The sequence below is a fragment of the Macadamia integrifolia genome, chromosome 5 (genome assembly GCF_013358625.1).
Source record: "Macadamia integrifolia cultivar HAES 741 chromosome 5, SCU_Mint_v3, whole genome shotgun sequence".
Lineage (NCBI taxonomy): Eukaryota > Viridiplantae > Streptophyta > Magnoliopsida > Proteales > Proteaceae > Macadamia > Macadamia integrifolia.
Genome location: NC_056561.1, coordinates 32643981 through 32657082, shown reverse-complemented (window position 1 = coordinate 32657082; position 13102 = coordinate 32643981). Strand labels below are relative to the sequence as shown.

The 13102-nt window shown below is 41.1% G+C and overlaps 2 protein-coding genes and 1 pseudogene across 2 annotated transcripts; all 3 read left to right on the top strand.

The window, feature by feature from the left end:
• Nucleotides 1-1078: 1078 nt before the first annotated feature.
• LOC122078088 lies at nt 1079-1852 on the top strand (annotated as a pseudogene).
• Nucleotides 1853-6377: 4525 nt separating this feature from the next.
• On the top strand, nt 6378-8962 carry LOC122078502 (LEAF RUST 10 DISEASE-RESISTANCE LOCUS RECEPTOR-LIKE PROTEIN KINASE-like 1.5). Its single transcript, XM_042644511.1, has 2 exons — nt 6378-8375; nt 8629-8962. Exons 1-2 carry the CDS (start codon nt 6688-6690, stop codon nt 8864-8866), a joined length of 1926 nt encoding a protein of 641 aa, XP_042500445.1. The 5' UTR covers nt 6378-6687; the 3' UTR covers nt 8867-8962.
• A 2691-nt stretch (nt 8963-11653) lies between these two features.
• Nucleotides 11654-13102, top strand: LOC122078503 (LOB domain-containing protein 27-like). Its single transcript, XM_042644512.1, has 2 exons — nt 11654-12701; nt 12821-13102. The coding sequence occupies exons 1-2, from the start codon at nt 11968-11970 to the stop codon at nt 12930-12932; spliced, it is 846 nt and encodes a 281-aa protein (XP_042500446.1). The 5' UTR covers nt 11654-11967; the 3' UTR covers nt 12933-13102.

The following is a 13102-nucleotide window of genomic DNA, read 5'->3' as shown; positions in this document are numbered from 1 at the left end:
TCTGAACCTTTGGTAGAGGAGAGAAGGAGAATGAAATGGTAAAAAAGTAAAGAGGGGTATTTTGGGATAATGAAAATGGGTAACTTACCAGTGTTTTACTCATAAGGGCAAAAACGTCATTTCAAAGCATTTTGTAACACTAACTGACGGCAGGGGGTCCGAGTCCAATTTGGTGAAAGAGAGGGGGTGTCCCTATAATATTGGCATTCTCCAGGGGGTGGCGTTGTAAATTACCCTTATTGTAATTGGGTCTCTTTTATTAAAACTACGGCTGCAATAAGGCCAGATTGAGATGGGATTCTTAAAATCCTAACTCAATACAGAGTCTCATTAATTGGGCTCAAACCCGCCCTGAAGTCAAAGAGCATGCTAACTTAACCCTGAAATTGAACCTAGAAAAGGAAATGGGGAATGACTGAAATTGTATCACAAGTGGCTTTGAAAAAAAAAAATAATAATAATAATAAATTATTTTCTAAAATGTAATGAGGATGTTAACAGAAGAAGAAACAATTTAAAACGTGGGAGAGTCTCCCTCACCAAGTATTGGACAAAAAATATTTTTACTTTAATTTTTTTTATTAATTATTAAAAAAAGAGGATGGGGTAACTCGTATGGATGTAGAAGGATGGGATACGAACATTTACTGCCTGATTCAGACATTCCTCCGCATGAATACAATTTAATTCGGATTTGATTTTGGATACTTTTGCAATTACCCATTTCTTGACATAAATACCCCTAAACGGATAAGGATGTGGATTTGGATTTATTATCCATTTACATCATGATTCACTTCCCTATACTTATCCTATACGGAAGCGCACTTTACATCCCCTCCCCTGTGTTTTGCATTTATTACACTCCCCTCCCCCGTATTTTCAAATATTACAAAAACCTCCCTTCTCAGTTAGCCCGTTAGTGAACTGTTAGTTTTGGGTGATAAAATACGATTTTACCCTTTTACTTTTAACCACTTATTATTATTTTTCTCATTTCACCCTCTATCTTTATACCGACCCTCATAAATACGAAACCCTTTCCATTTTTCCACCAACCTCCATCGTTGGCGATAGGGAGGAGTTCAGGTGAAGACGATGGCGAACCAAGCAGGTGAAGACGACGGCGACGTACTGATCAATGGCGATGGCGACGATGAGTGCTTTAGAGAGGGCTTTCGAACTCTCTGGAAAATCAAAACTTCACAGCGGAACACTTTCTTGGATTTGTCGAGCAAGGGCAAGAAATTTTCCAATCATAACGTCTCGAAACTCACAAAGGGCAAGAAAGCTATTTTCTTCGCTGTCCCTGGAGCTTTTACTCCTACTTGTTCTCAGAAACACCTTCCTGGGTTCGTCGAGAAGTCTGGTGAATTGAAGGCGAAGGGTATCGATACCATCACTTGTATTTCGGTGAACGATGCTTTTGAGATGAAGGCTTGGAAGGAGGATTTGAAGGTTGGGGATGATGTTTTGTTGCTTTTTGATGGGAATGGAACGTTCACGAAGGCGATTGGGACTGAGCTTGATCTTAGTGATAAGTCTGTTGGATTGGGGGTGCGTTCCACGAGGTATGCTCGTCTTGTGGATGGTGGGTTGTGAAAGTTTTGAATTTGGACGATGGAGGACTGCTTCAGAGAGGGCTTGCCCTTTGTGCTTCAAAGAGGGCTTTCTCGCCGTCGTTGCTGTTCTCCGATCGCCGTTGTCGCTGTTCGCTGATCGGCTCTGAAAGGGGTTAGGTTCGACGGTGAGAGAAATGAGTTTACCCCCGTAACTCTTTGGGAAAATTACATGATTACCCACGTTTAAGTTCTCCTTTATAAAATTATCCACAAAAAGTTTTGGTCAATAAAAATACCTAAAATTAGATTTGGATTTACAAAACTACCCACTCAAAGTTTCAGTTAATAAAAATACAAAAAATCAGGTTTGGATTTATAAAATTACCCAAAATAGTGATTCTTCACCTTTCACATATAATTATGTATTTTTTTATTACTAAAATTTTGAGTGGGTAGTTTTATAAATCGAAACTCAATTTTGAGTATTTTTGTTAACTTAAACTTAAAATGAGTAATTTTATAAAGGAAAACCTAATTTTTGGTATTTTTGTTAACCGAAACTTTTGATGGATAATTTTGTAAAGAGAAACCTAGAAATGGGTAATCATGTAATTTTTCCTAATTCCTTTAGTTATAATAGGATGGGTACAATGGGTAATTCACCTACTTCAGGGGTAATATGGGTATTTAAAAAAATTAAATTTTAATGGCCAAACTATGACGGAGTCACCTTTTTTTGTAATATTTGTTAATTGACAAGGGAGATTTTTGTAATTTTTAAAAACACAGGGGGAGGAGACGTAAATCGCTCTTTATTCAAACTCCCCTAAAAAAGTTAAATCTTCCTTTTCCTTTTCTTGATATATTATAATACCCACGAATGGGTTGATAGCCTAATAGTGAAAATGTCCTCAACTTATCACCATTGGAATCGACTGATTATGAGTTTGAATCTTGGCGGCTTTGATCATTACTTGTGTTGTAACACCCAATCTACCTCCTTTTTCCATGAATCAATATCATTTTTTTTAAATTATTTTAGGGTTAATTACACTGCCTTATTTTTATAACCATCTCATTGACAATTACTCTACCCTTGCAGTTGACGGTGGACCAACTCAGTTTGAAAAAATCTGTTACAATGTGACGTGGTTTATTTAGATAATTTTCTGAAGACAAAAATACCCTTACATTGGCCGTAATCTTTTTATTATACCCTTGCACCCCAAAACCCAATACCATACCTATTCTTCACATTCTAATCCTCATAACTACTCCGCACCCTTCTTCTCTTCTTCTTTACTGTTAACGATTTTGGTCTTTGCCCACCGATCTCTCATCTCATCTTATCTCATCTCCATCGTCTTCTGAACCCTAGCAACAATAGCAAACCACCATAACCACTCCACCCACTTCTTCTTTATTGTTTACGAAGACCTAATCTGATCTCCATCCACCAGTAAAACCCTTACCCTCTCAATCTTTTGAACCATTTATCTCTGTTTTCTTCCTGCAACTATCAAAAACCCAACGAGAAAAACAATGATCTTGAAGAAACCCAAATGCGAAATTCTTAACTTGAAGATTATTATGGCATTGCATGTGAATTGTGAAGAGATTATATGAGTTGCAGAACTAGTAAAATAAAGATCTTTAAAAAAAAAAAAAACCCATCTTGCAGACGAGGTAAGAATGGGTTAGCACATTGTTTTACTATAAAGGGTATAACTGTCTTTTTCTTCTTTTAACTTACACCGTCAATTGTGAGAGGTACAAAGTAGTTGTCAATTCTGCAAGGGATGATTATAACAATAGGGCAAACTGCAGGGAAAGGTAGTGTAATTAACCCATTATTTTATTGTTTCAATAGTTTTCCTTTTTTTTTTTTTTTTTTTTTTTTCAACGACTAAAAAGCTAAATAAATAATGGGTGAGTGGTAGCAGTGCTTAAGCAGTTCATATAAACACCGTATTTAATTTTGACTATTGATCTTTTGATAACTAATCCAAGCCGTCGATTGCCCTCATGCCTCTACTAGTGCTTTTCACTTCTACATTCAGTTCCCTGTTTTGTACATGGGAGACGGTTGTGGACGATGCTCGCAGTAGTCGTCATTGCATAACGAGCCTAAGAGAATGTTGAACTCAATTTTCCAGCATCGGAATCTAAGGCGGTTGGTCCTGCCGCATCTGTCCATGCGGCCAAAATGTCGACACTAGGGGCGATCAAGTCTGAGTAGACAATCTCCAGGTCTATACCATTGAGTCCTCGACCAGAGAAGGAGGTCACCACCGGTGCTAGCTTCAGGCCAATGACGGTGCCGCAGAAGGCATGGTGGCCGTCGGAACGAAAGAAGAATGTAGATTGCTAGCTTGGATTTTGGAGTGACACCTTTGGCGATCCCAGAAGCGTTTAGGACATGTTTGCCTGGAAAACCTGACGACCAGCAACTATCGAAGCTGTATGTGTTCCATGGCCGTCTGCATCTCTAAGCGATCAATACTCAACAGTGGCCCAATTTGATATCGCTAGCTCCATTTAGTCTCGTAGCCGCTTCATGGCCTTTGGCCAATAATCTAGCTTTGATAAGCTTTTTATTACAATTAGCAGCGGTGAACTGAACTCCGGTCTCACAGATACCCTTCCACCGAGCTAAAACATGGCCCGAGTTCATAGGCGCAATCAACCGAAATAACAAGTAATCGGTTGAAAAGAACGAATGGCTCAGATTATGTCATATAAGATCAACGGTCAAAAATAATTGTGGAGCTTATATGAAGCAAACGCTTAAGCGTTGCTACCATTTCGTCCTCTTTGTATTCTCTCACCATTTTATTTTTTTTCTTTTCTATATTCTTTTTTCTTTTCTCTCATCTCTTGGCTACCAAACATAGCCTAACAGAACACAAATAGCCTAACAAAACACACATACTCTTTTAGAGTGATGATGTTAACTTAAAATGACCATTTTAACCTCTCCTTCAACCTTTCAATTAAGCCACTTTGGTTCTTTCATCTTTGTGGGTCTCATCACCATTGGAGCCCATGTAAAACCAGGCGTGCACTCCACCCTTGCAAAACCCAATTCATCTCCTGCATGATCTCTTCCATCAAATCCCCACAATCAGAGAACCCCAACGACCCAAACCCCTCTCATTCAAGGAGTTGGGTCGTTCAACGGGTTGATTTCCCCTTCTAATTTGTTATTGGAGGTGTTGAGGAATTTTAGACTCGTCTGTTCGATGGGTGGGATCGAACCTCAGAATTGATTGCCCTCGAGATGAATCTCAATGGGATGGGGAACAGAGGGTAGGGAGGATGGGATTTCCCCTGAGAATGCATTCTGGAAAAGCCAAATCTTTTCCAAAGACCCCATCGTGGAGAAGAAATCAGGTGGGATATCTCTGGAAAACTTATTGCCGGACAAGTAGATAGCCTTAAGAGCACTGAGGTGATTGACCTCGGGGATGGGGCTAGTGAAGTCGTTATTGAGGAAGCTGAGACTGCGAATTCTGGGAATCTCGTGGAGGGCATCGATGTGTATCGTTCCAGAGAGACCCAATTGGCCAAGGCGAAGGCCGGTGATGATGCTCTTGACATAGACGATGCCGGTCCAGGGATTTTCATCCGAACAAGGGGTTGAACCAAGGGACCAAGGGAGAAGGCCGTCCGCATTGGTGAAGGATCCCTTGAGCTTGAGAAGAGCGTTGGCGTCAGGCATGGAGAAAACCAATGGAAGGGAAGTGACAGAGGAGAATAGAACAGAGGAAAAAGCTGAAAATGTCGTGGAATGAAGAGGAGGATGACTGGAGAAGACGGACAATAGCCATTTCTCAACCGGAAATCCGACACCTTCGGGAAAGAACGGACCGCTGTTGGGAAGGATAGAAATTTCCTGCCCTCTCCCTAGGATTGTTTTCATATTCTTGGCTCTCCTTCTCGGGTTGCTTTCTTTATTTTCCTTCTTTTTCATCATGGATTGTGGTTTGCGATGAGGGAGTTGGTGAATGGCGCACAATCTAAGAATAGGTTGCAGATAGAGAGAGAGAGAGAGAGGGAGAGAGAGAGAGAGAGAGAACAATGCTGATGCCTAAAGTTCTCTCATCACCTGCAACTTGATTACCAGAGATGGAGCTGGTGCTGTGGTTGTAGCCAAGGATGTTAGGGCTTTCATTTAGGATTATTAGAGATCGAGGAGAAGAGGGGCTAACTGAGAGTAGCAAGACCTTGAATTAATGGGAAGAAGGGTAAATATATAACTTTACCCCTTTTGAGGGTAATTTAGTCATTTCAAAAACTATAAACTGGTGATGTCATCACTTAACGTCTTACTATTAACAAAATAGACTTAGTGGCAATATTTTTTCAGTGTATGGGTGCCGAGATAATGTCAGAATCTCTAGGGAGGTCTGTGTAATTTATTGAAAAAAATCGATTCTTTGATCTTGAATCGTCCTAATAATGATGGGTTCGTACCGGTATCAACAGTGACCTATAAAGTAACCAATGCAGTGTTTTACAATTACATCAATGCAAGGTCTCCGACTCGACCCTATAAAGAAAAAGGTTTTCCTTATCGCAGTGAGCTACCAGTAGCGGCAGCAGCAGCCCCCACTGCCTCTTTGCACTAGGGCGTGGGGCTCAACCCCCTGACTTGATTAATGATATACAATGCCAATTACATTTGGGGATTTGACCACCCTGATTCTGCGAGACTCTCACCCTCATGTAAGCTTCCCTTAATAACCGTCCAATAAGAATCCCATTTGAACTTTTGAGCTTTGAACCACCTCTTTTGAGATCGACAACATCATAACACATCAACACGAGGAAGTTGGAGCGGTAAAAGTAAAACAGCCAAAGAGGAAGAAAGGCAGAATAGAAATCTTTAAGATTTGGAGTCAATCACTCATAAATGAGTGTGGGATCTGAGACGTTGAAATTTTTATTTACAATTTCCAACAACCCCACTCAAGTCTCCCTTCGTCTTCTTCACGTGACTTTCCTCCCCTGATCCATTCCCTCTCTTTGCAGTCTCTCAACTCTCACCACTCCCCATCTCTCTCTAGCTTTCTCTTTCTTGCGCGTTTCAGATGATTACTACACTAATTGCTCAAATCCTTCCATGTCTCCTCGGTCGATCATCTGCATGGTTACTGTCATCCTATTACGAGTATTGTCCATCGATCTTACCATAGCTTACGCATGTTACTCGCGGCTAGCAGGAGCTGATACGGATAGATCTTCTTCTTCTTCTTCTTCTTCTTCCTTTTCCTGTCCTCCTTTCACTTCTCCTCCTTCGTTCCCTTTCGCTACCACTCCCGGTTGCGGCCATCCTTCGTTTCAGATCCACTGCTCCTCTCCTCACTCCTTCATTTCCATCAACAATTTCTCTTTTGCTCTCCTTCGCCACGAACTCAACTCTACCTTTCTCCTCCTTTCCCCTCAACCCTCTCCCATTCTCAATGCGGCAACTCAATCTTCCTGCCCTACTCCCGGTGCTGCTGCTGCTGGTTTCTTCAACTCCATTATCCCTAATCGATCTATCGATCTCTCCGGTTCCCCCTTTCGATTTTCCGACGCTTCTTGTTCCCGGTTCTTTCTTCTGCGACCCTGCGAGTCCCTCTCTAGCCGTAGTTGTACCAAATGTCCTTGGGAATGCGAAGTACACAACAACCCAGTTCGGTTGCTATCGGGCTGCGGCGCTAAGCGTCACCATGTCTTGGAACCGGGTTGTCAGGAAGACGTATTAGGTTACCTTCGTAGTTTACTAAAGTTAGGAATCCAGGTCGAATGGGACGAAAATGACGACCCCTACTTCTCCAGCTGCCAGGCTTGCCAGGCCGTGAACGGTGTTTGCGGTTTCAATTCTTCCGACCCTCGCAAGCCATTCCTCTGCTTTCACTCCCAGACACAGTTCCCGGCTTCATGGATTCATCGTGAAAGCCAGAATCGGATCGTTCTTTTCTCCACACTTGTCATGGTTATCTGCCTTTTGGTTGTGGTGGGGGTAGCGACGTTGGTCTTTCGGTTCAGAGCGCTGGAATTGCAGAAATCCGTGGTAGACCCTACGACTCTGTTCCTGCACCACCACAGATCGGTGAATCTCCTCCCACCCGTGTTCACCTACGGAGAGCTCGAAGCTTCGACGAACCGATTCGACCCAAGGAACAAAATAGGCGACGGTGGTTTCGGATCGGTTTACATCGGTCACCTCTCAAATGGGCAGGTCGTCGCCGTGAAGAAGCTCCACAGACAACAAGCGATGGCTGCAGCGGCATCGGCAAAGGCATTCTGCAACGAGATCTTGATACTGTCATCGATAGACCACCCGAACCTGGTGAAGCTCCACGGATACTGTAGCGATCCAAGAGGGTTAGTCCTCGTATACGATTACGTCCCGAATGGTACCCTAGCCGATCATCTCCACGGGTCGAAGTGCTTGGAGAGGAAGAGGTCGTTAACATGGGAAGTGAGAGTGGAGGCGGCGTTGCAGACAGCGATGGCATTGGAGTACCTTCATTTCTCGGTGGCGCCGGCGATCGTTCATAGAGACATAACATCATCGAACATATTTGTAGAGAAGGATATGAGGATCAAAGTGGGTGATTTTGGGTTGTCGAGGCTGCTGGTGTTCACTGACTCATCGTCGTCGAAGTCCGTTTGGACGGGGCCACAGGGAACACCGGGATATGTGGATCCAGAGTACCATAGGTCGTTCAGGTTGACGGAAAAGAGTGACGTGTACAGCTTCGGGGTGGTACTGTTCGAGTTGATATCAGGAATGAAGGCAGTGGACTTGAGTAGGGACAAGTGGAAAAAAATCGTCTGCAATTCCCGATCTCGTACAATTCCGTGCAATACCACCTTCAGGCGGTGACACGTGTATTGATACCAATACAATGGTCCAGATCTGATTTAAATGCATCTTTACTGATTTAATGTTTTATTAGTTGTATCAGATCTGGACCATTGTATTGGTATCAATACACGTGTCACCGCCTGAAGGTGGTATTGTACGGAATTGTACAAGATCGGAATTGCAGAGGATTTCAACCCGGGACAAGTGGGAGGTGTCCTTAGCGGACATGGTCGTGTTAAAGATCCAGGTGGGATCGCTGCATCAGGTGGTGGACCCCTTTCTGCTCCTGGAAGGGGATGATGCTATCCCTGTAGGTTCCATCGATGCCATGGCGGAGCTCGCCTTCCGGTGCGTCGCCGCCGATAAGGACGACCGGCCGGATGCCAGAGAGCTAGTGGCCGAGTTGAAGCAGATTCGTAACCGTACACGTGGTGGACACTGATCATTGATGTGCTTGTCTTCTTTTTTGTTAAAAAAAATTACTGGTTTTCCGGTGAAATGATAATTCCCAATAATAATCAATCACTCTCTGTGTTAACTTGGAACCTCTCCTCTTTATTGTGTGTGTAATGATTTCCACATCAGCGCTGAAGAGGAAGACGGATTGCCCACATCAGCGCAGACCTTGTCGTTTGGTGCTGACTGGACACACCTCGACAGCAGGATTCTCTGAATGACTATCTAAGCAATAATTCTAGTCGTCTCCAGAGAACGTCAAATTCTAGTCGTCTCCACGCATGGATTAGGGGACGGGGCAGACCCGGATTGGATTGGTGCGTATTGATTGATTTTATCCTTTGCTTTTTTTAAAAGGTATAAATTTTTTACTGTTTTACACTTGAAAGGATACAAATAATCGATTTGAATTGGTCAGGGATCGGGGATCGATTTTAATCGACATTCGATACCATGGATTAGTTCTTGATACTGATATCGAATTGGTCTTTGCCAATATTGATCCGATCTGGATCGATATCGAAGAGGATTAGCGCATCGGTCACTTTTACCCCTTGTTTTGAGAAAAAGTATATTTTTATTTATTGTTTTACCCTTGAAACGATAGGGGTAACTGATCCGGATTGGTCAAGGATCAGGAATCAGTCTCAGTCGATACCAATATGATCAATACAATATTGACACTTAGAACCATGGTCGATACTAATACAATATGGCTGATATATACGATACCGATACTTTAAATCATCTTCCACATCTTTGGTAGCCACCATAAATGCAGTGAGCATCCAATGGTTGAGAGTCCCTTGGGGTGTGTGTCTGGAGGATCTCAATTGTCGGATGTTCACTGCACCGGTGTAGAGGATGTAGGCTCTCCTAGGCCCTTTGTGTGAGATGGCCATGGATTTTTGTCAATGACTAATTTATGTATTATGCCTAACAACAATATCATCCTTATGCTGAAGTACATATAGTTGTAGATGGGATGAGTAGAAAATCTTTGATAATGAACCCTGATCATCTGTTAAACTCCTTATCTAACTATTCATCTATGCTATTTTTTTTCTATAAAAAAGAAAAAGAAATATAATAGAATCAATCCTTTGTTTTTTTTTCGTAAATATTTCACTTTTGGTATGAGATCTCTTGAAAGAGTCTTATTAGGTAAGTGTTAACCTGTTTAGTTGGGATTCACAACTTGGTGGATCCATTAGAGAGAGCTTTTGTGCATCCCAAGTGATAAGATTTGTTGAGTTGGCAATCCAGGAATTTCGGGAGAGCATTGCGAGTTTGCTGAGGTCGGGTCAGCAAGATGGTGTTGGCACCTACCAAGGCTGGTCTATGGATGACTAGGGTGATCGGCTGAATGTGCTGACATCTTTTGGGTCGAGCCCATGGGTCGGCTTGGCCTCTATTGGAGTCCAATCTGCAGACGTGGGCAATTCCCTAAAGTCATAGCCTCGCAAGTCAAGTCTTGGGGGAGGTTCGGGTAACCTCTATTACTCACTCACCACTGCATGCCAGATATAATTGCCATATTGGTGAGTGGAGTTTTTACGATCATCAAGTAATATTAGGGAAAAGAATGCTACCATGTGGCACGACCTTGTGCCTAAATAGGGGTGAAGTGATGCCCCGTCCCTATGAAGGACAAAAAAATATACCCTTATTGATGCCCTTGCATGTCTCCTCATTGGTCCCGTGATGGGATGAGGCAAGGAGCATGAAGTCATTTTCAAAAGGGAGGGAAAAACAGTAACAGGGCTGAAATGTGAGCAACATGTCCAGTTTTTTCCAAAATTTATTAACCAAACATGAAATGATTTAATCATGGTAATATAATCGTAATGGACGGAATACAAATTCACAATTTTTCTTTTTCTAAGTTTGAAAATTTCAAATCTCTTTCCATTAATTATGTTTCAAGGGAAAAAGTTGACTGAGCTGAACCCCCGTGGTTACACTAATAATATATTTTCTCTATTTCTCTTTCTTATCCTCAAATGAAATGACTTTTCGACACCATCAAGTACGTTTGTTATTGAAAAATGAGATAAAACATTGATTCAAGTTGTGGTGAAAGATTCAAGTTGTGCTGAAATCACAACAACATTATCCATCTGTCCCCTATTTTATTTTCCAAAAGAAAAATAATATTTCCAAAATGCCTTCTTCATAGTTTGTACATACACGTCTCTCTCTCTCTCTCTCTCTCTCTCTCTGTTTGTCATGTGTGTTTGTGTCATAGAGGCAAAATCTAAAATGAGTCACATTATGACAACATAATGACAAAAAATAACTTTTATAGATTTCGTTTTGGAATAGGTAATTAATTGATCATATCCCACTTCTCATAACAGTTACATTCTAAAAGCTGGTGTCAATAAAAACTTTATTTATTTATTTATTTTTGATTTATTCTTCTTACAAAAATTCAAATTTAAATTCAAATATGATCTGATATAGATCCACATAGATTGCATTATATTGGTGGTAGTTAGGATAATAAGATTTGGAGACAAGAAGTAACCAAGAAACTGTGAATGGAGATGGATAGATGGAAGAAGGCATGAACATGACATGAACCCATGATCGAGAGAGAGAGAGAGAGAGAAAGTTTGGACTCCACCAAAATTCAACATCTGTCCTCAACGATCATCTCCTCTATCACTTTGTAAAACTGAAAACCACCCACTAAATTCGGTTTTTCCTTTTTTTAATTTTTTACTTTTTTTACTCAGTCTTCTTCATCTTCCAGCAAATCCGCAACAACAATCACACACAACTCTTCTGTTCAATCTCGCCGTTTCAATTTCAATTCCCACTTCCACTCCCCATTTCCTATGCCAACCATCAAATCTCATCCTTTCTCCTTCCCCCCTTACCCTTTTCTGTTCTTCTCATCAACATTTCTCTCTCTAACCCATCTTCCATTTCCATTTTCTCTCTCTAAAGTCTAACCCATCTTCCATTTCCATCATTTTTTAACATCAACCCATTTCTTAACATCAACCTATTTCCTCATCTTCCTCCTCCTCCAATCAAATCTGATTAATTGAAGAGAGAAAAAAAAGAAAAGAAAAGAATATGACCGTGAAGGGCGGCACCAGTCAGGCTTGTGCAGCATGCAAGTACCAAAGAAGGAAGTGCGCGGCGGATTGTGCTCTTGCACCATACTTCCCACCAGACAAGCCTAAGATGTTCCAAAATGCTCATAGACTCTTTGGTGTAAGCAACATTCTCAAGATATTGAAACAACTTAGCCCACATCAGAAGAATGATGCAATGGGTTCAATCATCTATCAAGCTTATATACGTGAGAAGTTCCCTGTTCATGGTTGTTATGGTTTCATTTGTCAACTCAGGTTCCAGATTGAACAGCTTCAACAAGAACTCTTAGCAGTTCAAACCCAACTTGCTTTATATCGACAACATCATCAGAATCAATTTTCTCCAACAAATAATTCTTCTCCTTCTTCACAATTACAATTAGGAATGGCTACCTCTCCTTCACCTAACAATGCTCTTCCTCTGTTTCACTATGATCAGACCTTTAATGGTTTTCCTACAATTGGAAACAATGGTGTTAATAATGTCAATGCTTATAACACAGCTGTTTATTTAGATTCAAAGGATAATATAGTGAACCCTTCTTTGTGGATTCAAAATCAGAATCCAAGTCAATCTCCATTGCTCATCTCACAAGCTCTTCCTATCCAACAAGAAGAAGCTCCAAGAGATTATGATGAAATCCCTCCATTTTTTGATACTATTGATGATAGGCAATCTTATATTGATTCCAAAGAGGCCTATGATTCCAGGTAATTTGGGTTCTTTTTATTTTTTTTATTTTATTATTATTTTTTTAATTCTGATGATGGGTCTGATTTGTTCAAATTGTTATTTTCATTTTCATTTTTTTAACGGTTGAACCGAACAGCAGCTCAGAGGATTCATTGAAGGATACGACACAATCGATCGAGCAAGTTCAGGAAAATGAATTGAAGAGTGCTGCAGCTGCATGCTTCAATTTCACCACTGCTGTCAACTAATTGAAAAGAGCAACCAGATCAGTACCAGAGTTGGTAGAAAGATTGTCAAGAGTGATTTCCTCCAAATTTAAATGTGATGATTTGCTCTTTTCTTTCTTTTCTGAATTAGTTTCCCCATCTCTTTGATCATTCATTTTTAGATGATATATATATATTATATATATCCCAAT